The sequence below is a fragment of the Cherax quadricarinatus genome, chromosome 19, assembly GCF_038502225.1.
Source record: "Cherax quadricarinatus isolate ZL_2023a chromosome 19, ASM3850222v1, whole genome shotgun sequence".
Taxonomy (NCBI): Eukaryota; Metazoa; Arthropoda; class Malacostraca; order Decapoda; family Parastacidae; genus Cherax; species Cherax quadricarinatus.
This window is the reverse complement of record NC_091310.1, coordinates 47,544,102-47,570,198: the sequence shown is the minus strand read 5'-3', so window position 1 is coordinate 47,570,198 and position 26,097 is coordinate 47,544,102. Positions and strand designations below refer to the sequence as shown.

Here is a 26,097-nt window from a genome sequence, read left to right as displayed (position 1 = left end):
TTCCAGCAGGCATGCATGAGCGTGTTTGATAGGAGTGAATGGAGACAAATGGTTTTTAATACTTGACGTGCTGTTGGAGTGTGAGCAAAGTAACATTTATGAAGGGGTTCAGGGAAACCGGCAGGCCGGACTTGAGTCCTGGAGATGGGAAGTACAGTGCCTGCACTCTGAAGGAGGGGTGTTAATGTTGCAGTTTAAAAACTGTAGTGTAAAGCACCCTTCTGGCAAGACAGTGATGGAGTGAATGATGGTGAAAGTTTTTCTTTTTCGGGCCACCCTGCCTTGGTGGGAATCGGCCAGTGTGATAATAAAAAAAAAATCTCAGTTCATTCAATATAGTACGTACTGTATTAAAAGGATGGAAGTTGAAAATGAACATAGATAAGAGGCAGGTGATGAGGGTAACAAATGAGTTAGGTAATGAAAGATTGGATATCAGATTGGAGGGAAGGTATGTGGAGGAAGCAAGTGTTCAGTTATTTGGGAGTGGACCTGTCAACGGATGGGTATATAAAAGACAAGGTAAACCATAGAATTGAAGGGAAAAAAAGTGGATGGTGCATTGAGGCACCTGTGGAGACAAAGAACATTATCCATGGAGGCCAAGAGGAAAATGTATGAGTATGTAGTGGTACCAACACTCTTTGTGAGTGTTGTAATGAGGTGGAGGTAGGAGGCAGTGGAGATATGCCTGAGGGCAACATGTGGTGTAAATATTATGCAGAGAATTTGTAGTTTGGAGATTAGCAGGAGGTGCAGAGTTTCTAAAAGCATTATCCAGAAGGATGAGGGGTTATCGTGGTGGTTTCGCTTTAGAGAGGATAGAGCAAAATAGGATGATTTGGAGGGTATATAAATCTGTAGTGGAGGGAAGGTGGGGTAGGGGTTCCCCTAAGGTAGAATGAAGAGTGGCGGTAAAGGAGGTTGTGTGCAAGGGGCTTGGACGTACAGCAGCCATGTGTGAACGTGTTAGGAGTTAGTGAAGGCAGATAGTTTTTGGAACCTGATAAGCTGTTGGAGTGTGAGCAGGATAACATTTTGTGAAGGGATTCAGGGAAACCGGTTAGCCAAACTTGAGTTCTGGAAGTGGGAAGTACAATGCCTACATTTTAAAAGAGGGGTGGGGATATTTGCTGTTTGGAAGAACATTTGAACTATCGTATCTGCGCGCCTCTGGCAAGACAGTGATAATGTGAATGATGCTGAAAGTGTTTCTGTTTCAGGTTACCCTGGGTGGGAGACAGCCAATTTTTTAAAAAAAAAAGAAATAAAAAAATGGTTTCTTTAATTTTTTCAGAATCTTGTGATTTTTAATCTCATCCCAGCATGAACTCCTGGCTTTCTTAATTAAGCCTCCAGATTGAAATTCTGGCGTAATCCTCCCCTCCCCCCCCCCAGCTGAAATCCTGGCTTAATCTCCCCATAGTGAGATCCTGGTTTAAGTCCCCAGGGTGACCTAAAGAAGAAAACACATTCACCAACATTCATTCAGTAACTTATTGTTTTTGTTGTAATATAAATATCTACATTCTAATCTATAGTTTATTTTTCTATGTTTCAGGTGCGAGTCGAGCCTCTCAGCTGAACAGGATAACATCGCTGTTTACTCTGCGGCGCACCCAGGATATCATAAATAGGTAGATGAAGTATTTGACACTCTTGTATGTGGAATGACTGTCAAATTGTTTAAATGATATGAATAACACAGACTCTTTCCCTCTCCTTTTATTCTCCTTTCTTTTTCCTTTCTCTTTCCTGATATACAACAGGTATGTGTGAGCATGTTAGATGGGAGTGAATGGAGGTGAATGGTTTTTGGGACTTGACAAGCTGTTGGAGTGTGAGCAGAAAAATATTTTGTGAAGAGATTCAGGGAAACTGTTTAACTGGACTCGAGTCCTAGAGGTGGGAAGTACAATGCCTGCACTTTAAAGGAGGAGTTTGGGATATTGGCAGTTTGGAGAGACATCTAAACTGTTGTATCTGAGCTCCTCTGCAAAGACAGTGATTATGTATGAGTGATGGTGAAAGTGTTGAATGATGAAAGGTGTGCAGACAAGCTAGCAGCACCTCTAACTCACATCTTTCAGCACTGCATAGTACAGTGTAAATGGCCTTCCCTATGGTAAGAGGCAAATGTAGTCCCTGTTCACAAAAAGAAGAGCAGAGCAGAAATCAGAAAATACAGACCAGTGTCACTCCTGTCAATCACTGGCAAGATCCTTGAGACAATAATCTCAAGACAAATGACAGAGTTTTTTGACTACCACTCACTGCTTTGCAACTATCAATATGGCCTCAGGAAAGGTTACTCATGGAGGCATCCCCAGACATCATAGCATTCATGGAAACCAAGCTGAAGTTAATGATAACAGATGCAATCTTTCCAACTAGATATCAATTAATATCAGGAAAGACAGAGGAAACACAGGGGAAGGAGGAGTTGGACTGTTCATCAAAAAACAGTGGAGTTTTGAGGAGTTGGAAGGAGTGGACAGAAAGGCAACAAGAGCCTGTATAGTAAGAACACTTCAGACTGGGGGCCACAAGATGGTGATTGCAGTGATGTACAACCTGCCACTGAGTAGCAGGAGGCCAAGACAAGAGTATGATGAGATCAACAGAGCAATGGATGAGACACTAACTGAGGTTGCCAGAAGGGCCCATGTGGGCAGGATAAAGTTACTAGTTGTGGGTGATTTCATTCACAAGGAGATTGACTGGGAAAACCTTTCTTTATTAACCCTTTCAGGGTCCAAGGCCAAAATCTGAAGTGGTGCCCCAGTGTCCAAGAATTTAAAAAAAAAAAATTGTTATTTTTTCTTATGAAATGGTAGAGAATCTTTTTGTGAATGTAATAAAACAAAAAGTACGAAATTTGATGGAAAATTGACAAAATTATGCTCTCGTGAATTTTGATGTGTCAGCGATATTTACAAATCGGCGATTTTGCTGACTTTGACTCCCATTTTAGGCCAATTACAATATTCCAGTCGACCAAATTCTCAGCTATTTCACTAGTAACTTCTATTCTATCGATTGAGCACAAGAAATCGCCAAGTCAACTGTTTCAACTACAAAATAAAGTGACCGGAAATTGGTAATTTGGCCAATTTAACACAAAGTTCAAAATATTCCAATTTCAAAATAGGGTCCAGAATAAACAATGTAGGTATTCCTGGCACTAAACTAACATTTCCTCTGTTCATTAGTTATGTTTTGAGGCTTTACAAATAAATTCCATTTTGATTTTTTATTCACATAATGAATTTTTATTCACACCAAAAAATAGAAGATTTACTGTTATGCAATATTGTAATAATTGTATAAATATCATCACCACATTTGTGAATATTAGACCCACCAGCTGGCGTGTATTAGACGTGTGAGGTCGTTTGTTTACTCTTGAACATCGGCAAAAATTTAACATTTCCGCCACTTTGAGCTCAATTTGAAGCCATTTCCAGTGCTAACACCAATCAAAATTATCTCTATTTCTGTAATATGTCTTCCATTCTATCAAATGAGACCAAGAAATCACAAATACATCTATAAAAAACATATGAAAAAACACTGCAAAGTCGCTGTTTTAATCGAAAATCATGGTCTCAGTTTTTTTCTCTCATTATACACAGTGTGCTGCAGGATTTGTTTTATGTGGTGCACACATACCACATAGATGTATTCTCTCATATCTAGGCCCAAATTTACCACTCACAGTTTATCAGAGTGAGCTGAGCTCATGACGTAGATCTACGATTTGGACCCTGAACGTAAAGCCGTAGATCTACGGGACAGACCCTGAAAGGGTTAAATAGCAAGCATACCCCCGTCATCAATAGAGAATAAGATTAATAAAGCTATATAAAAGTATTGTGCAAACAAAATTGCCACAGGCAACCACCATAGTGATTCCACATCAAGTTGCCATAACTTCCACAATAAACTGCAAGTTTATAAGTTCTCTAAAAAATTAGTTAAGGATCAGTTTGGATAGATACAGTATACCATAGATTTTATGCCTGTGCATAAGTTAGAAATATGCTTAACTGAGAAAGTCATTGTCTTTGACAAGACATGAAATATTTAGGTTGCACTGTATAACTTCTTTCAACAAAACAGCTGTATCCCACTGAAGCAGTGTGGCCCAAAAAGGAAAACAAAAGTTTCTCTTTTTTTAACTTTAGTAATGTACACAAATAACCTGCACATAGAAGACAGGAGCTTACGATGACGTTTCGGTCCGACTTGGACCATTTACAAGGTCACACTAACAAAAAGTAGAGCAGGATGGGTATATATAGGCAGGAGTTGGTAGCAGTAGTAGTAGTGGAGGGAAGGAAGTAGTAGTGGGGAGGTAGCAATAGTAGGAGGGATCAGTCAAATACTAAGAAAGAGGAGCACTGCAAGGGAGCCTGGTGCCCACAGAGGTTAAGAGCAAGAACACCGAGGGGGGGGGAATAAATAAATAAAGGAGGAACAAATACACAAGGCAGAAGAAAGACAACCCAAAGGAAAAAAGGAAAGAGGAAAGGGGAAGAGGGAGAAGAAGAAAAAAGGAGAAATCAGGTTAGGTCACGAGTGTTCTGAAGTTTGGAGCAAGTCAGACTGAAACGTCGTCGTAAGCTCCTTTCTTCTATGTGCAGGTTATTTGTGTATTGTTCCAGTCACGGTATTGTGCCTTTTTTTTTTTGTTATTTAGTAATGTATACAAGAGAGGGGGTTACTAGCCCCTTGCTTCCAGCATTTTGGTCACCTCTTATGAAATGCATGGCTTACGGAGGAAGAATTCTGTTCCACTTCCCCATGGAGGTAAGAGGAAGTAAACAAGAACTAGTAAGAAAATATAAGAAAACCCAGAAGGGTGTGCATATATATGCTTGTACATGCATGTGTAGTGTGACCTAAGTGTAAGTATAAGTAGCAAGACATACCTGAAATCTTGTAATTCTACCATCATGTAAAATAATTACAGGCTTTCGTTTTACACTCACTTGGCAGTACCTCCCTGAGCGGTTGCGGTCTACCAACGTACTACCTAGGTACTGTTTATCATACTATAATATTCATCTTTGTGAACTCTTATTTTTATTTTTTCCAGGTACCTGCCACCAAAAGTTGAGTTTGTTGTGTTCTGTCAGCCATCAGAGATACAACTATCACTATATTTAGACATAGTAGGATGTAGGAGCTTGAGAAAATGTTTTAACAGTGTTGACACAGGAGATCACTTGTCAGCAATATTAGCACTACGTAAGCTGTGCAATCATCCTGCATTATTGGCTCTTGCCAATGACCAAGAAACTCACAATGAATTAGCACAGGAAGCAGCTAAGCTGCTTCCCTCATATTTGAAACCTGGCATATTTGATGAAAAGGTAAGCATTATTAATATGCATTGTTATTTTAATGTGTGTTGTTATCATGTCTCCCCTAGTCCTTCTGTCCTCCAGGGTCATTAGATTCATACCCCTTAGCTCTGGAACTAGTGTTGTTGTGTACTTCTGAACTTTCTCCAGGTCCTTAACATGTTCCCTCAGGTGTGGGTTCCATACTGGTGGTGCATACTCCAAGTGGAGTATGCAGTTTGTCACATGGTTTTAATATTCTATGGAGAATGAGCTTAGACACTGGAGTCATCCCACAGTCATTAAAAAACACTGATACTGTCCCACTCCACAAGTGGTAATAAAGCAATGGCAAAAAACTGTAGACCAATAGCCCTAATATCCCACGTCATGATCTTTGAAAGGGTTTTTAGAAGCAAGATTGCCAATCATGTAGAATTGCAGCAGTTGCACAACCCAGGCCAACATGGGTTCAGAGTAGGTAAGTCCTGCCTTTTGCAGCTGCTGGACCATTAGTTTTGGATGCACGTGAAGACAGGCAAAATGCAGATGTAGTATACACTGACTTTGCCAAAGCCTTTGACAAGTGCAACCATGAGGTAATTGCACACAGAATGCATGGAAAAGAAACAAGTGGAAAGGTGGACAGATGGATGTTTAACTTCTTAACAAATAGAACCCTAAGAGTAATAGTAAATAAGAGTGAAATCAGGGCCTACCACAGTGAAAAGTTCTGTCTCCAAAATGTGATACCTGCCCCATTTTTCTTCCTCATTCTCATTTCTGGCATAGATCATAACACTATATCATCCTTTGCATAAAATACTATAATCTGTATAACAGTGGCATCTATAGAAGACACAGCAAGCCACCCAGCTTATATAAACCAAATCTTCCAGTGGGCTACTGACAACAGTATGATGTTCAGCGAGAACAAATTCCAGTTACTATGCCATAAAAGACTGGAAGAAATAAAAACAAGATCAGAGTACAATGCAAACTCAAACCACTCCATAGAATGTAAGTCAAATGTGAGAGATCTGGGAAGAAACCTGCAAGAAAAATGATAGGTTAGATAACTAGAACCTCCTAAACAAGAGATGCCAAGCCAGTGATGATACTTTCCAGGTCACTTGTTCTCTCTATGCAGGAATATTGTGTGCTAACAGCCCACTTTAAGGAAATTGCTGAGCTGGAAAATGTAGAGATTCTTCACAGCACCTAATTTACTGGGAGCACTTGAAGTCCCTAGAACTGTACACTTTAGAATGTAGGCGAGAAAGTTACATCATAATTTACACCTGGAAGATGGAGGGATTGGTCCCAAACCTGCACACCAAAATTACTACTTATGAATACAAGAAGCTTGGCAGATGGTACAGCATACCTCCAATGAAAAGTAGGGAAGCAGTGAATACACTGAAAACTCAGTAAGTGTTAAGAGACCACAGCTCTTCAATGCCCCTCCTTCGTAAAAAATGAGGGATTACCAACAAATCCCTAGCTTTCTTCAAAATGGAACTTGACAGATTAATTAAAAAAAAATAGTTCCTTATCATCCAGATTGTGGTGCATACATTGAACTGTGGGCAGTTTACACTAACAGCTTGAGCAATCAGGCCAGCAACCAGGAGGCCAGGTCTGGAAAAGGCCTCAGAGGTGATGGCCTCCAGAAGCAACACCAAGTTAGCAACAGGGCATGTCCCTGATGCATATTAAGAATAGGGGAAAAAGGTCAGTTCATGCAGTAAACATACTTTGACTAGAAAGAATATACAGTATGCTGAAAAAAATTAAGATCCCACTTGGAAAAAAAAACATGAAATATAGGTAAAAAGAAAAGCTATGTATACAGTATTTTAGCTTTGGTCAGGAACTCTGTCCATCAGTTACATAGGCATACATGTTACAGAAGGAGGTATATATACAGTAATAACAGACTCTCTCTCCAAGTGGTTTCTCATGTAAAAATTTTTCTTCTGTAAACACACACCCAAACTTCATATTTTGTATCTTACTACATATTTTCCTCTTTTGTTTTTGGGAATTTGTTGTCATACTTTGTTCTTTGCATTTTGTTGTTCACATTTAAATTGGCCTTTTGAAGATTTTGCTTGTTGATTTTATTCAAACTTGTATGCGTCTAATACAGTACATGTATTGTTCAAAGATTCCGGCTACTCTTCTTATTTTAGTTTATTAATTTCTGGCTTCTTTGAATTTATTATAAGTTTTTGGGTTATACTCTACTATTTTTCTCTACTCATTTCTTCTTGCTTATAGCTGTCCAGCATTCCTTACTAGTCTATAGGATTTAAATCTGCTATTGGAGGGTGAGCAAGTAAAAAATCTTTGAAAGGATTCAGGGAAAAACTGGTTGCCAGATGCGAGTTCTAGAGGGAAGTGGTATGGGTATATTTCAGTTTGGTGAATCAACTTTGGACTAAAAATTAATAGTAAATATGTATTTTATTTTTTAGGTTGCTGCCTTGGTGGGAAATAGCTGAGGAGTTAAAATATAGCTCAGACTTATGCAAGATTAATTGTCTTCAAACATATTGAGTATATTGTATTTGTATATTAACAGGACAGTGGAAAGTTGGCAGTGGTATCTTGTATGCTGTGGGCTTTAAAAGAAGCAGGAAGAGAAAAGATTGTTTTAGTTTCCAACTACACATCTACATTAGACATGCTGGCCACACTCTGCACTCGCTACGACTACCCCTATCTTAGACTGGACGGATCTACACCATCTAACAAACGTCAACAGCTTGTGGACAGATTTAATCATAAATATTCCAAAGATTGTAAGATTGTTTTGTTTTTATGATCATATATTTAGATAAAGGTAGGGAAGTTTTCATTGCTTTTATGGATTTAGAAAAGGCTTATGATAGGGTAGATAGGGGAGCAATGTGGCAGATGTTGCAAGTATATGGAATAGGTGATAAGTTACTAAATGCTGTAAAAAGTTTTTATGAGGATAGTGAGGCTCAGGTTAGGGTGTGTAAAAGTAGGTCTTAGACAGGGATGCATAATGTCACCATGGTTGTTTAACATATTTATAGATGGGGTTGTAAAAGAAGTAAGTGCTAGAGTGTTGGGAGAGGGGTGGGATTAAATTATGCAGATTCAAATACAAAATGGGAGTTGACACAGTTACTTTTTTGGGGATGATACTGTGCTTTTGGGAGATTCTGAAGAGAGGTTGCAAAGGTTAGTGGATGAGTTTGGAAGGGTATGTAAAGGGAGAAAGTTTAAAGTAAACATCGTTAAGAGTAAGGTGATGAGGGTATCAAACGATTTAGAAAAGGAAAAATTAGATATCACATTGGAGCGAGGGAGTATGGAAGAAGTGAATGTGTTTAGATATTTGGGAGTAGACTTGTCACCTGATGGGTTTATGAAGGAAACCATAGAATTGATGAAGGAAGAAGAAAAGAAGGTGGGTGGTGCATTGAGGTATCTGGAGACAAAGAACATTATCCATGGTTGCAAAGAAGGGAATGTATAAGAGTATAGCGGTACCAACACACTTAAATGGATGTGAAGCATGGGTCGTGAAAGTTGTAGCGAGAAGGAAGCTGGAGACAGTGGAGATGTCATGTCTAAGGGCAGTATATGGCATAAATATTATGCAGAGAATTCGTAGTGTGGAAAAGTATTATTCAGAGGGCTGAGGAGGGGTTGTTGAGGTGGTTTGGTCATTTAGAGAGGATGGAACAAAATAGATTGACTTGGTGGGTGTATAAATCTGTAGCAGAGGGAAGGAAGGTTAGGGCTCATCCTAGGAAAGAATGGAGGGAAGGGGTAAAAGTGGTTTTGTGTACAAGGGGCTTGGACATACAGCAGGCATGTGTGAGCATGTTAGATAGGAGTGAGTGAAGATGAATGGTTTTAGGGACTTAATGAGCTGTTGGAGTTTGAGCAGGGTAATATTTTGTGATGGAATTCAGGGAAACCAGTTAGCCAGACTTGAGTTCTGGAGGTGGGAAGTACAATACCTGCACTTTAAAGGAGGGGTTTGGGATATTGGTTGTTTGGAATGACATCTGAGCTGTAGTATCTGCACGCCTCTGCAAAGACAGTGATTATGTATGAATCATAGTGAAAGTGTTTCTTTTTTGGGTTACCCTGCCTTGGTGGGAGACAACCAGAGTATTAAAGAAAAGCTTATTTTAAATACCAGATAGAGGAACAGCCCCAGAATTTCTGTGCTGGGAATGAAGTTTATCTGGCTGGAAGGGAGGGCTAGGAGGTAGGAAACTTTTATAAGAGAGAGTTTTTCATTTCTAGATATAATATCTTAAATACAATAAAAGAAATAAAATAAAATAATAAAATTTTATTTCTTTGCTAAGGTTACACTGTGTTTACATTTCATAGTCTGATTGGTACAAAGACAACCACTATCATGCCGAGGCATTTCGGGCAGACTTAACCTAGTACTTATAGACTACTTATATTTACTTGTATTTACTGTACTTAAATTTACCTTTATTATTCATTCAGTAATTTATTGAAAATTTATACTGTATTAGCATCACAAAAGATATAGAATTTTTTTTTTTTTAACAAACCAGTCATATTCTACCAATGCTGGGTAACCCAATAGAAAAATAAAAGTCTTTTTTATATTTAGTAATTTATACAGAAGGGATTACTAGCCCCTTGCTCCCAGATTTAGAAATATACACATAAAATAAGATAGTATGTAAATCTTTTATTTAATTAGGTGACAGTCCATAGGCAAGAAAAACTAGTTATAACTGAAGGTCCTTGGCATAACAGCCTTTCTTGCACAATATACTTGATAAACAAACAGTGTTATCTACTAAACTGTGCATGTAAATCTAAAGTATTTGAGAAGGATAATTTAGGCATTATGATTTACAGGTGTTGAGTCTTAATGTAGCTTTTTCACCTGTTTAGTTGGGAAGAAACCAAAATTATGTTATTATTAGCTAAGTTTTAAAATTACTGTGCAAATTAGGTATTGTAAATTAAGTATTGCTGATCTTTGTCAGAGATTCCTTCTAGCCAAGGAAAAAGCTGTGGTCATCCATCTAGGGAAGCCTACAAACTTCAATGCACTTGAAGCAAATGACAAGTAGAAATAAGAATTTTTTAATGTAAAGCTAAGTAAGTTTATTCACACAAATTGAAGCAAATGACAAGTAGAAATAAGAATTTTTTAATGTAAAGCTAAGTAAGTTTATTCAGGTATACACAAATACAGTTACATAGATTATCATACATAGGAGCATATGTGTAGAGAACCTAGGATAACCCAAAAAAGTCAGATAGTGTGACTTATTTCCATTGTTGTTGAAAATACAGTACTGATCGTGGCAAAGAATGCCACATGGAGGAATTAGGTATGCAAGTACAGTTTTTAACCCTTAAACTGTCCAAACGTAGATCTACGTCCACGTGCGGGGGTGCTCTGAACATAGATCTACTTTTTTTTTACATGCTTTCAAGTGGGGAAAATCAAGGTCAGAGTGCTACGCACGTGAACGTAGATCTACATTTGGACAGTTTAAGGGTTAATTGGTAGAGTTATTTTAATTTGTTAATTAATGATTTTCAGTTGTGTTTTTGCTGAGTGCAAAGGCAGGTGGAGTGGGTCTAAACTTGATAGGAGCCTCCAGAATTCTTCTTTATGATATTGACTGGAATCCTGCCACAGATTTGCAAGCAATGTCACGTGTATGGAGGGATGGTCAGAGAAGGAAGGTTTATATTTACAGGTGTGTGTAATAGATATTTATTTGCTGCATACCCATGTAATCCATCTATTAATAGTTTATTTCTGTCTTGTGATAGGCATAATAGAGATCGGTTCATTTAAAAAAGTTGGAGATAATTCAGTATGGTACAGGAAAATCTCATTCAGTAGGCCTCACTGAACTCTGAACAATATATTACTCCAGTCCTCTTTTTAACAGACCCAGACCAGGTTCAACAGTTTATAGTGTTCCTCACAGTATTACACTTTGAAACCAATTAACTACCTAAGAATGCTGATCTACAGCTTCAATCATTGCAAATATTGAAACAAATTCTTTTAAATAACTCATTTTCCTCATTTCTTGATTACCAAATGCATTTATACTCTAGGTAGATTAATTTTATGCATGTATAAAAAATGCATATTTGTTTGATAGAGATTGATCAAGAATTATAGATTCAATATTTATAATTTGCTTAGGACTGAAATATAGTTTTTTTTTTTTTTTACCAAATGCATTCATACTTATTAAATGTTCATTTTATGTATGTGTATAAAGCTTGTATTTTGTTTAAGGGTGATTATGATAGCTGAATGGACAGTTTCTTGTGCTCATTTTGATAGAGCACAAAGCATACTAGCAAACTAGCTAAGAATTTGGTCGAATTGAGCAACGGAATTGACTTAATTAAAATAGGACTCCAAGTGGGCGAAATCACCGATGTGTAAATTGCAGTCAGTCCACTAACTTTCTGCTTTTGTAATTCCATAAGTTTTCTATCAAATTATCTTTGCTACTTCCTTCCCACATACCCAGACATACACACATAAACCTTAACATAACAGTAAAGGAGTAGTGAGCACATGTTAGGGTGGTGAGCATGTTAAGAGTATTGAATTAAATATACTGCGATACAGGATGGGATTGAATAGGTATGAAGAATTCAAAAGGGACACTGTATACAAAACTCAAGAAGGTTATTAGATGGAATGAAAAGAACAAATGAAAGACTTGTGAAAAATTATGTCAGTTGAACTTTCTTTCAAATAATGCCAGTGGTGACACTTTTCAAATTGCTTGTGCTCTCTCATTTAGAATATTGCTCATTGTTGATGACCCCATTCAGGGCAGGAGAAATATCAGAGCTGTAACAGATACAGATATCATTTATGGCCTGTATAAAGCATTTAAATCACTGAGAGCACCTTAAAGTCTTAAATATATACTACTCAGTGGAGTGGAGGAGGGAGAGAGAGAGATGATAATATTTTTTTTTATTATCACACCGGCCGATTCCCACCAAGGCAGGGTGGCCCGAAAAAGAAAAACTTTCACCATCATTCACTCCATCACTGTCTTGCCAGAAGGGTGCTTTACACTACAGTTTTTAAACTGCAACATTAACACCCCTCCTTCAGAGTGCAGGCACTGTACTTCCCATCTCCAGAACTCAAGTCCGGCCTGCCGGTTTCCCTGAATCCCTTCATAAATGTTACTTTGCTCACACTCCAACAGCACGTCAAGTATTAAAAACCATTTGTCTCCATTCACTCCTATCAAACACGCTCACGCATGCCTGCTGGAAGTCCAAGCCCCTCGCACACAAAACCTCCTTTACCCCCTCCCTCCAACCCTTCCTAGGCCGACCCCTACCCCGCCTTCCTTCCACTACAGACTGATACACTCTTGAAGTCATTCTGTTTCGCTCCATTCTCTCTACATGTCCGAACCACCTCAACAACCCTTCCTCAGCCCTCTGGACAACAGTTTTGGTAATCCCGCACCTCCTCCTAACTTCCAAACTACTAATTCTCTGCATTATATTCACACCACACATTGCCCTCAGACATGACATCTCCACTGCCTCCAGCCTTCTCCTCGCTGCAACATTCATCACCCACGCTTCACACCCATATAAGAGCGTTGGTAAAACTATACTCTCATACATTCCCCTCTTTGCCTCCAAGGACAAAGTTCTTTGTCTCCACAGACTCCTAAGTGCACCACTCACTCTTTTTCCCTCATCAATTCTATGATTCACCTCATCTTTCATAGACCCATCCGCTGACACGTCCACTCCCAAAATATCTGAATACGTTCACCTCCTCCATACTCTCTCCCTCCAATCTGATATTCAATCTTTCATCACCTAATCTTTTTGTTATCCTCATAACCTTACTCTTTCCTGTATTCACCTTTAATTTTCTTCTTTTGCACACCCTACCAAATTCATCCACCAATCTCTGCAACTTCTCTTCAGAATCTCCCAAGAGCACAGTGTCATCAGCAAAGAGCAGCTGTGACAACTCCCACTTTGTGCGTGATTCTTTATCTTTTAACTCCACGCCTCTTGCCAAGACCCTCGCATTTACTTCTCTTACAACCCCATCTATAAATATATTAAACAACCACGGTGACATCACACATCCTTGTCTAAGGCCTACTTTTACTGGGAAAAAATTTCCCTCTTTCCTACATACTCTAACTTGAGCCTCACTATCCTCGTAAAAACTCTTCACTGCTTTCAGTAACCTACCTCCTACACCATACACTTGCAACATCTGCCACATTGCCCCCCTATCCACCCTGTCATACGCCTTTTCCAAATCCATAAATGCCACAAAGACCTCTTTAGCCTTATCTAAATACTGTTCACTTATATGTTTCACTGTAAACACCTGGTCCACACACCCCCTACCTTTCCTAAAGCCTCCTTGTTCATCTGCTATCCTATTCTCCGTCTTACTCTTTTTAATTTTTTTTTTTTTTATTTTTTTTTTTTTCAACAAGTCGGTCGTCTCCCACCGAGGCAGGGTGACCCACAAAAAAGAAAGAAAATCCCCAAAAAGAAAATACTTTCATCATCATTCAACACTTTCACCACACTCACACATTATCACTGCTTTTGCAGAGGTGCTCAGAATATAACAGTTTAGAAGCATATACGTATAGAGATACACAACATATCCCTCCAAACTGCCAATATCCCAAACCCCTCCTTTAAAGTGCAGGCATTGTACTTCCCATTTCCAGGACTCAAGTCCGACTATATGAAAATAACCGGTTTCCCTGAATCCCTTCACTAAATATTACCCTGCTCACACTCCAACAGATCGTCAGGTCCCAAGTATCATTCGTCTCCATTCACTCCTATCTAACACGCTCATGCACGCTTGCTGGAAGTCCAAGCCCCTCACCCACAAAACCTCCTTTACCCCCTCTTTCCAACCCTTTCGAGGACGACCCCTACCCCTCTTTCCTTCCCCTATAGATTTATATGCTTTCCATGTCATTCTACTTTGATTCATTCTCTCTAAATGACCAAACCACCTCAACAACCCCTCTTCTGCCCTCTGACTAATGCTTTTATTAACTCCACACCTTCTCCTAATTTCCACACTCCGAATTTTCTGCATAATATTTACACCGCACATTGCCCTTAGACAGGACATCTCCACTGCCTCCAACCGTCTCCTCGCTGCTGCATTTACCACCCAAGCTTCACATCCATATAAGAGTGTTGGTACTACTATACTTTCATACATTCCCTTCTTTGCCTCCATAGATAACGTTTTTTGACTCCACATATACCTCAACGCACCACTCACCTTTTTTCCCTCATCAATTCTATGATTCACCTCATCCTTCATAAATCCATCCGCTGACACGTCAACTCCCAAGTATCTGAAAACATTCACTTCTTCCATACTCCTCCTCCCCAATTTGATATCCAATTTTTCTTTATCTAAATCATTTGATACCCTCATCACCTTACTCTTTTCTATGTTCACTTTCAACTTTCTACCTTTACACACATTCTCAAACTCATCCACTAACCTTTGCAATTTTTCTTTAGAATCTCCCATAAGCACAGTATCATCAGCAAAAAGTAACTGTGTCAATTCCCATTTTGAATTTGATTCCCCATAATTTAATCCCACCCCTCTCCCGAACACCCTAGCATTTACTTCTTTTACAACCCCATCTATAAATATATTAAACAACCATGGTGACATTACACATCCCTGTCTAAGACCTACTTTTACCGGGAAGTATTCTCCCTCTCTTCTACACACCCTAACCTGGGCCTCACTATCCTCATAAAAGCTCTTTACAGCATTTAGTAACTTACCACCTATTCCATAAACTTGCAACATCTGCCACATTGCTCCTCTATCCACTCTATCATATGCCTTTTCTAAATCCATAAATGCAATAAAAACTTCCCTACCTTTATCTAAATACTGTTCACATATATGCTTCAATGTAAACACTTGATCTACACATCCCCTACCCACTCTGAAACCTCCTTGTTCGTCCGCAATTCTACATTCTGTCTTACCTCTAATTCTTTCAATTATAACCCTACCGTCTTACTCTTAATTCTTTCAATTATAACTCTACCATACACTTTACCAGGTACACTCAACAGACTTATCCCCCTATAATTTTTGCACTCTCTTTTATCCCCTTTGCCTTTATACAAAGGAACTATGCATGCTCTCTGCCAATCCCTAGGTACCTTACCCTCTTCCATACATTTATTAAATAATTGCACCAACCACTCCAAAACTATATCCCCACCTGCTTTTAACATTTCTATCTTTATCCCATCAATCCCGGCTGCCTTACCCCCTTTCATTTTACCTACTGCCTCACGAACTTCCCCCACACTCACAACTGGCTCTTCCTCACTCCTACAAGATGTTATTCCTCCTTGCCCTATACACGAAATCACAGCTTCCCTATCTTCATCAACATTTAACAATTCCTCAAAATATTCCTTCCATCTTCCCAATACCTCTAACTCTCCATTTAATAACTCTCCTCTCCTATTTTTAACTGACAAATCAATTTGTTCTCTAGGCTTTCTTAACTTGTTAATCTCACTCCAAAACTTTTTCTTATTTTCAACAAAATTTGTTGATAACATCTCACCCACTCTCTCATTTGCTCTCTTTTTACATTGCTTCACCACTCTCTTAACCTCTCTCTTTTTCTCCATATACTCTTCCCTCCTTGCATCACTTCTACTTTGTAAAAACTTCTCATATGCTAACTTTTTCTCCCTTACTACTCTCTTTACATCATCATTCCACCAATCGCTCCTCTTCCCTCCTGCACCCACTTTCCTGTAACCACAAACTTCTGCTGAACACTCTAACACTACATTTTTAAACCTACCCCATACCTCTTCGACCCCATTGCCTATGCTCTCATTAGCCCATCTATCCTCCAATAGCTGTTTATATCTTACCCTAACTGCCTCCTCTTTTAGTTTATAAACCTTCACCTGGAAAATACTTGAGGGTCTTGTCCCAAATCTACACACTGCCATAACAACATACTGGAGTGAGAGATATGGGAGGAAGTGCAAAATAAACCCAGTGAAAAGTAGGAGTGCAGTGGGCACAATAAGGGAACACTGTATCAACATCCATGGCCCAAGACTATTGAACATCTTGCCAGGAGATATCGGAAACACTGCTGGGACAGGCGTAGAAGTCTCCAAGAGGAAACTGGATAAGTATCTTCACCAGGTGCCAGATCATCTAGGTTGTGATGGATATGTGAGTCGGTGGGCCACCAGTAGCAACAGCCTGGTTGACCAGGCGAGAAGAGCCTGACGCAAGGCTAGGCTCTGGGAGTAGACAAGCTTTTGGAACTCATCAAAGGTATGCTGCCTGCTCCTACACAGCTGTACTGAATACTGTTATGCAGTAAGCCCTCCATATAGCAGACTAATAGGGAAGGAACGAGTGGCCTGTAACAGCAGTTGTAGTTGACAGAGTAGAGATTATTTCATTGTGATTGTAACAACAATGGACAATTCTGTAATGTATATACATAATTAACAGCATTTACTACTGTTTGTATGTGAAAATGAACAATACTGAATGTCAGTTATTGGATAAACAATATTTGTTAAAAAAAATCAGTGAAATTAGATAGGAAAGCATCTCCGATTATAATGTGGGTGTCTCTGGAAAAAAAGGTTCCAAGATACAAACAGTTGAGTTGAGAACAATTTTCCGGAACTCATTAATATCATAGGTGGAGCTGTAGCCGCCCATGCATCATAATTATAGACCAAGCAAATACATTAAACATTGTACAGCATTTGCAACCCTAGCTTCACACCCATATAAGAGTGTTGGCACCACTATACTTTTGTACATTCCCTTCTTTGCGTACATGGATAACGTTACTCACAAAATCGTAATGACACGATTGCAAACAAACCATACCACGGGCGAGATTTGAACCCACGGTCAGAGAGTCTCAAAACTCCAGACCGTCTCTGACCGCGGGTTCAAATCCCGCCCGTGGTATGGTTTATGGATAACGTTTTTTGTCTCCACAGATACCTCAGCGCACCACTCACCTTTTTTCCTTCATCAGTTCTATGGTTAACCTCATCCTTCATAAATCCATCCTCTGACAAGTCAACTCCCACATATCTGAAAACATTCACTTCTTCCATACTCCCTCTCTCCAATGTGATATCCAATTTTTCTTTATCTAAATCATTTGATACCCTCATTGCTTTACTCTTATCTATGTTCACTTTCAACTTTCTACCTTTACACACCCAAACTCGTCCACTTACCATTGCAACTTTTCTTTAGAATCTTCCATAAGCACAGTATCATCAGCAAAAAGTAACTGTCGACTAGCATTTTGTATTTGATTCCCCATAATTTAATCCCACCCCTCTCCTCAACATCCTAGCATTTACTTCTTTTACAATCCCATCTATAAATATATTAAACAACCATGGTGACATTACACATCTCTGTCTAAGACCTACTTTTACAAGGAAGTATACATGTGTATCTTTATACAGTGGACCCCCGGTTAACGATATTTTTTCATTCCAGAAGTATGTTCAGGTGCCAGTACTGACCGAATTTGTTCCCATAAGGAATATTGTGAAGTAGATTAGTCCATTTCAGACCCCCCAAACATACACGTACAAACGCACTTACATAAATACACTTACATAATTGGTCGCATTGGGAGGTGATCGTTAAGCGGGGGTCCACTGTATATGGTTCTAAACTGTTGTATCTGAGCACCTCTGCAAAGACAGTGATTATGTGAGAGTGAAGTGAAAGTGTTGAATGATGATGAAGCATTTTCTTTTTGGGAATTTTCTTTCTTTTTGGGTCACCCCGCCTCAGTGGGAGACAGCTGACTTGTTGAAAAAAAAAAATGTATGTATAGAGAGAGAGAGAGACTGACCAACCGACCTCATAGTGCATATGCATGCATGCTGAGCATTTACCTTTATCCCAACTTTAGGGACTAAAGTATTTTTGACTGGTGGTAAACAGGTTACATGTACCGTTAATGGCTTTAAACCATATTAACTAATAAACTGCAGGTGTTCAGTGTAGATGAAATTGTTGTCTGCACACCACAAGTGTTCAGCACAGATAAAATGGTTTTATTTCTACAGTGGAAGAATTATATTGGAGAATGCCCACCACATCTTACTATACTTTTTACACCTGTCAGTGTACACCATTCAAAAAAATTCCTTCACATTTTACCAGAAATTCATAACATGTAACATTCTGATCTACATTTGGCATTATATTTTTACAGTATTATACAGCAGCATTATCTCCAATATTGTGTTTGTGTTATTCCACTTTGGGGCTGAATTTTTTTACTTTAGAACTGCTTTTCATTTTTTAGTGAGATTCATTGGAAAATTGGTCTTCTCTCGGTGGTGCCTCTTAGAAAAATGCAGTTTCCAAAAATAATTTGCATTACTTTGAGGTATTCTTGGAGAATATTACTCAGCATTGCAGTCACAATCTTTCGTACTTTTGTTTTACTACGCTTCTTCTTTTAATGCACTTATATAAGTCTTCTTTGCTTATGACTATAGACATAAAAAATGTATAGTGTAATTTTTTCAAATTTTATAAAGTAAGATGTTATTTGTATTTTTAATTTGTTTTGTCAGATTGTTAATGACCGGATCATTGGATGAGAAGATGTATCAGCGGCAAGTTAAGAAACAGGGATTAAGTGGAGCTGTAATTGATGCTCGAGAATCTGACAGAGTCCACTTCTCAACTGAAGAACTCAAGGTTGGTATAAATGGTCAGATGACCATTTTCTAAAGTCTGTAACATTTTTCTTCTGGTCTTGCAGGGAAAGCATATTATAAGTCTTTTTCCATAGTCTGGCAGCCAAGGGTTGAACCTGAAATTATTGGTATTTCAATGTCATTTGCAGATTTATTATCTTTACTGGTCATTAATACAGGATCCAATGAGTACCACCATGTCAACATTGAGCATCTTGCAGAATATGTAGAAATCTAACATGGCCACCACAAAAATAAGTATCAGTTAGTTATTTTTGGCCATAATTTTCCTGTTAACATGAATTTTTTAGATGGTTCGGATGTCTAAGCCTATTTTTTTCCATTCAGGAATTCATTTTTGTCCAATGCAAATTCATCAGGAAGATTGGCAGTGTCCAGAAATAACATAAGAACATAAGAAACAAGGAACACTGCAATAGGCCTACTGACCCATGCGGATTAGCCCAATGAACCCCCCCCCTTCCCTGGATTAGCCCAATGACCCCTCCCCCCTGGATTAGCCCAATGACCCACCCAGTATGGTCACCTCCACTCAAGGATGGAGCACGGCACCAGACCCAGCAGCACAAGCTAGTCAGGTCCAACTCACTGACACAGTGGCTTCTGGAGTATTCTTTATTTGCAATTTGTATGACCTTACATTCATAAATTTAATTGGAAGGATGAGATGGGAAGTACAGTGCCTGCACTCTGAAGGAGGGGTGTTAATGTTGCAGTTTAAAAACTGTAGTGTAAAGCACCCTTCTGGCAAGACAGTGATGGAGTGAATGATGGTGAAAGTTTTTCTTTTTCGGGCCACCCTGCCTTGGTGGGAATCGGCCGGTGTGATAAAAAAAAAAAAAAAAAAAAAAAAAAAGAAAATGGTTTAGGAATACAAAATCTTAAGAGTCCTTGTATATATGTTACAATTATGCCATAATTTGTCACTGTATACTTACTAACTTCAGTATCTTACAATTAACAATATATAGAATGAAAGCCCTACAGGCTTGTGTGAATGTATTACAGTACTAGATTAAAGTGAGTGGAAGTAAACAGTTTTTATGACATGATGTACTGTTGGAATGTGAGCAAAGTAACCTGTATGAAGGGATTCAAGGAAATAAGTTAGGCAAAATTCAGCACTTAAGCTTCCCATAGCCAGCTGAACCTCCTTAAGGGGCAAGATGCTTGATGGACATTTAGAGGAGGTAAATTAAGGGAAGCCAACAGAGTGAATATGGAAAGGAAAAGAGCATGGTAAATAGAGGCAGAGATTAAGCAATAAAGCTCTTCTACATTTGTAAAAGGATTGTGGTCATGAGAGCAGACAAAATAACAGAGACTTTGGGCATGAAGCTGATCTTGCAATGATGGAACATTTGCCTCTTCACAGAGGCTTTGAACTAGGGAGGAATGAAAAGCACCGACACAAATGTAACCCTTGATGGTTAGTGTAAGAGGCTGTAGAATACAAATGGACATCATAATCCAATTTAGATAAGATCAGAGCAAAATGAGGAAAAAGATTTTGTCTATCAGCTCCCAAGAAAGATTGGCAAGGGTTTTAAGAAGTTCAGTGATTCATGTCTGCTCCTCCCCATTTCCATGTGTGAAAACTCAATTACCTACTATAGCTTCACTCTTTCTTAGCCACTTCCATTCTCATTCTCGTGCAACTGTGTGTGCACTGATGATTCTAAGTATTCTGAAGGTGACATGCATGCAGCAGTGTTTCGAGACATAATTATACAAGGTGATTTACTAAGCATGACCAGTATTTTTACAGCCAAATTGTATGCAATTCTCATGGCCATCAAACGTATTACATTAGTGCCTATTTCATCTTTTGTAGTGGTTTCTGACTCCTATAATGCAGTACAGGCTATTCAGAAATCTGATTTCCATCATCCCATCATCCTACATATACAATTTTGGTTATGCTGCATTTGTAGTACACACAAAGACATTTTCTGCTGGGTCCCAGGACATGATGTTTGGGGTAACAAACAGGCAGACGCCACTCAGCAATTCATGACCTCCCAATTTCGTACAGTAATCTCTCAACAACTTTGCAACCATTGGTGACAATGGTAGTTTCAGCAAATCTGCAATAAATGGCTTTCTGTCAGACCATGTTTGGGTTTTTGGCCATCTTTTTACCATCATTGTTGTGTTTGAGAGTCTACACTCTCCTGCCTTTGATTCAGACATACATCTCACTCATGGGTATCTTGTGGAACAACACTCAGCACCACTCTGTGAAGATTGCCAAATTACTTTGTTGGGTCACTATCTCTTAATAGATTGTTCCTTCTATCAGTAGGCATGAAGAATTCACTTCTGATATCTCCACTGCCCTAATGCACTTACTCTACCTGACCTCCTTGCTGAAAGTCCCCTTTGATGCAGACTCCCTCTTTGATGATACTAACTTTGATTACATTTTACCTTCACCACTCTGCACACTCCCCCCCCTCAAAAAAAGAAAAAAAAACTACCTCTTGCATGCTCCTACCTCACAGTAGTCTCTGACTTCCTCATATTCTTTTAGCATATCCCACCCTGCAACACTGTATGACCCTCTCAGGTTTGATGCATAGTTTGATTATACAGTATTATTATTATTCAGTGTTGACAACTTTGGTCAGGGCATGATGAATATCAGAGGTGGAACAGATACAGACATCATTTACAGAATACGTAGAGTCAGTAAAGCATTTAAAATACTGGGAACACCTCAGTCCTATATATTTACTCTGAAGCAGAGGAGAGATCTACATGATTAATATATACATGGAAGGTATTTGAATGCCTTGTTACAAATGTGCACACTGCCATAACAACATATTGGAGTGAGAGACGGGAGAAAATTGTAAATAAATCTAGTGAAAAGTTAGGGTGCTGTGGGCTCAACAAGAGAACAGTATCAATATCTGTAGACCGAGACTATTTAATATCTTACCAGTAGATATCAGAAACACTGCTCAAACAAGTCTAGAAATCTTTTTGGGCTAGCAGAACAGCATGGTTGACCAGGCAAGGACCAGACAAGCCTGGCCTAGGATTGGCCTGCAGAGTAGAACTCTCAAAACCCATCAAAGGTAAAGGTATCTCTGCTTATTGGCAGGTATGTATCCATTTGGGCTTTTTTTTTTTTTTCCTGATCATTCACATCTCATGACCCAGTTGACTGTCAGATTATTATTTTTATGCTAAAATATCTTCAAATCTTTATAGTAAAAAAAATGAAAGGTTATGTATTTGTGTGAAACATTGGAGGTGCAGTCCTTCCAGAGAATATTAACCCTCTATGCTTTCTGATGAATGTTAAATATGACTGCTTAGCATCAGTTAACCTACAAAGTTGGAAATATGAAGAATTTTTTCTTCGTTGCATTTTTTCCCAACAAAAAAGTTAGGTCTTTATTTTGCATATCTGCAGGATCTCTTCACCATACATAGGGAGACGGCATGTTTGACACATGATCTCTTAAAGTGTCAGTGTGATCTTATGGGTGGAACCTCGATGGATACTCATCAGGAGCAAGTTATCAAACAGCCAGAGAGGGGTATGGTCTTTCATAGTTTATGCAAAATACAAAATAATAAATAAATTGATCTTAATCTTATTTATTTGTCATTTTCCAATTTAGATGTGATTAGTACATTTATTTTAAAGCTTAAAGGTAAATTTTGGAAAAAAGGTGTGAATACAATGTATTCAGTATACAGTATTCTCATTATTTTCCAGTATAGACGTGATTAGCAAATTTATATAAAAGCTTAAAGGTAAATTTTAGAAAAATGACGTGAATATAGTGTATTCAATATATTCTCATTAAACAACCAACTATTTGTTATTACACTGTTATTTCATATACAGCATGCCAGTTGTATAGTGGAAGCTCTGGATGTCATCTCAACACCATCACCATGGACCAACTTCAAAACTGGTGCCACTTAGCTACACCTTTTGTACCTGATACTGTTAAAGTAAGTTCATTTATTTTGCTTGATGGTTTATTAAATAAATAATTCATTTATTTATAAATATTTATTCATTAAGAGTGTATCAGTCTGTAGTGGAAGGAAGGCGGGGTAGGGGTCGGCCTAGGAAAGGTTGGAGGGAGGGGGAAAAGGAGGTTTTGTGTGCGAGGGGCTTGGACTTCCAGCGGGCATGCGTGAGCGTGTTTGATAGGAGTGAATGGAGACAAATGGTTTTTAATACTTGACGTGCTGTTGGAGTGTGAGCAAAGTAACATTTATGAAGGGATTCAGGGAAACCGGCAGGCCAGACTTGAGTCCTGGAGATGGGAAGTACAGTGCCTGCACTCTGAAGGAGGGGTGTTAATGTTACAGTTTAAAAACTGTAGTGTAAAGCACCCTTCTGGCAAGACAGTGATGGAGTGAATGATGGTGAAAGTTTTTCTTTTTCGGGCCACCCTGCCTTGGTGGGAATCTGCCAGTGTGTTAATAAAAAAAAAATCATTTATCTCAAGTAAGGGTCCTATAGTTTCTGTCCTGTCTGTGTATAATATCTTGCTCAAATTCACTTGAAAAGGCTATGAAGAAAACATTTCCCACAAGAAATAGGATTCTCCAGGTACAACTTGGCCCTTAACTGGTGTCTTCCACTTTGCTGGAGTTTAATCACAATTCATGTTGTTCACTGAACCACATTCATCAGATAAGATTAATGCCTGCATTCAGTACAGTATTTAATTTTTAAAATTAGTTGTGGCACTAAAAAACATGTATGAATAAAAGCATTATACCAATATATTTTCTTCTTTCCAGGACCCATGTTTGGAAGCAGCCAGTGACTTCATAACCTTCTTATTCTGTAGTGAATCAAATATTAGACCAATTCAGTTAACACCTACCTTGTAGATTACAAATAGATCTTTAACTTTCAACTTTTTTTTATTTACCATTTTTTATATATCTAGTTTCCACTGGTTAACCACAAAGGAAGGAAAGTTAATTACTGTATTTGGCACTGTAGTGTCTTGGATTTAGAATATAGTTCAATCATATATGATTAATAGTTATGGCCTTTGTCTAAAAAATTAAGGATTGGAAAACCAGTGCAAGGAGGTCAAGGATTGCTTCAAAGCTCTATGTAAAATTTTGGAAAAACTCTGAATGATGCATTTGTAATAATTTGTAATAATGCATAATCCACAATGTCTAAAACTACTGTACACTAAAAATATAAATGGGGAGTGGAGAAATGTTAGAACTACAAAACACTATTATTAAAGATAAAAAGACAGAAGTAATGCCTAAGTTTCAAATTAATTCATATGAAAGACTGATTACATTGTGTGATATGAGTTCTTGCTTCTGATAATGAAGTTGCCACCGTATGTAGTAATCTGATTGTTATAGTGAAAGGATTACAAGCCTAGATGACATTGGGCCTGACTAGCTAGAATCTGAACTCTCTCCCCTCATCTGGAAACTGCAGCCAAGGGCAAGAGGATGAAAACAATCAGCTAGTTTTTATTTACTATGATCAAATTGCAATTAGAATGTACTTGCCCTTTCAGTCTTGCAGCCTCTGCAAAGTTTTCTAATATTAACTTTCATGAATAAATTTATCACTGAGGCTGAGAACCTTCAATTATTGAACTCAGTAGTGCATATGGGTAAATGAGATGAATTTTAACATATGTCTAATGTCTTGATGAAAATACATCTAAGAATGTAACTGAGCTTTACCTCCAGGGCTAGCACAGTTGTCATCAAGTTACTGGAGGAAACCATCATGACAACTATTTTTTAATACCGTACTGTATATTATAATAATGAAAATAAAAAGAATAAGAAGAAGAAAATTGGTAAAGTGGGAAGTCTGAATGTGCGTGGATTTTGTGCAAATGATAAGAAAGAGATGATTGTGGATGTTATGAATGAGAAGAAGCTGGATGTCCTGGCTTTAAGTGAAACAAAGCTGAAGGGGGTGGGAGAGTTTCAATGGAGAGGAATAAATGGGATTAGGTCAGGGGTTTCAAATAGAGTTAGAGCTAAAGAAGGAGTAGCAATAATGTTGAAGGATAAGCTATGGCAGGAAAAGAGGGACTATAAATGTATTAATTCAAGGATTATGTGGAGTAAAATAAAGATTGGATGTGAAAAGTGGGTTATAATAAGCGTGTATGCACCTGGAGAAGAGAGAAGTGTAGAGGAGAGAGAGAGATTTTGGGAAATGTGTGGGGAGTTTTGAATCAAGTGTGAGAGTAATGGTGGTTGGGGATTTCAATGCTAAAGTGGGTAAAAATGTTATGGAGGGAGTAGTAGGTAAATTTGGGGTGCCAGGGGTAAATGTAAATGGGGAGCCTTTAATTGAGCTATGTGTAGAAAGAGATTTGGCAATAAAAGAGGATAAATAAATATACAAGGTATGATGTAGCACGTAATGAAAGTAGTTTATTAGATTATGTATTGGTGGATAAAAGGTTGATGGGTAGGCTCCAGGATGTACATGTTTATAGAGGGGCAACTGATATATCGGATCATTATTTAGTTGTAGCTACAGTTAGAGTAAGAGGTAGATGGGAAAAGAGGAAGGTGGCAACAACAAGTAAGAGGGAGGTGAAAGTGTATAAACTAAGGGAGGAGGAAGTTCGGGTGAGATATAAGCGACTATTAGCAGAAAGGTGGGCTAGTGCAAAGATGAGTAGTGGGGGGGTTGAAGAGGGTTGGAATAGTTTTAAAAATGCAGTATTAGAATGTGGGGCAGAAGTTTGTGGCTAGAGGAGGGTGGGGGCAAGAGGAAAGAGGAGTGATTGGTGGAATGATGAAGTAAAGGGTGTGATAAAAGAGAAAAAGGTAGCTTATGAGAGGTTTTTACAAAGCAGAAGTGTTATAAGAAGAGCAGAGTATATGGAGAGTAAAAGAAAGG

The 26,097-nt window shown here is 38.5% G+C and overlaps 1 protein-coding gene across 1 annotated transcript; it reads left to right on the top strand.

Annotated features, from left to right (window-relative positions):
• Positions 1-1,561: 1,561 nt before the first annotated feature.
• Positions 1,562-24,673, top strand: LOC138852945 (DNA repair and recombination protein RAD54B-like; the record flags this gene model as incomplete). The annotated part of the gene is given in 8 exon segments (XM_070086800.1): positions 1,562-1,637; positions 5,102-5,378; positions 7,936-8,155; positions 10,942-11,101; positions 19,062-19,188; positions 22,633-22,759; positions 23,074-23,183; positions 23,988-24,673. Coding segments are annotated over 8 exon segments (1,190 nt in total), but the record flags the coding sequence as incomplete, so codon positions are not given.
• Between the last annotated feature and the right edge of the window lie 1,424 nt (positions 24,674-26,097).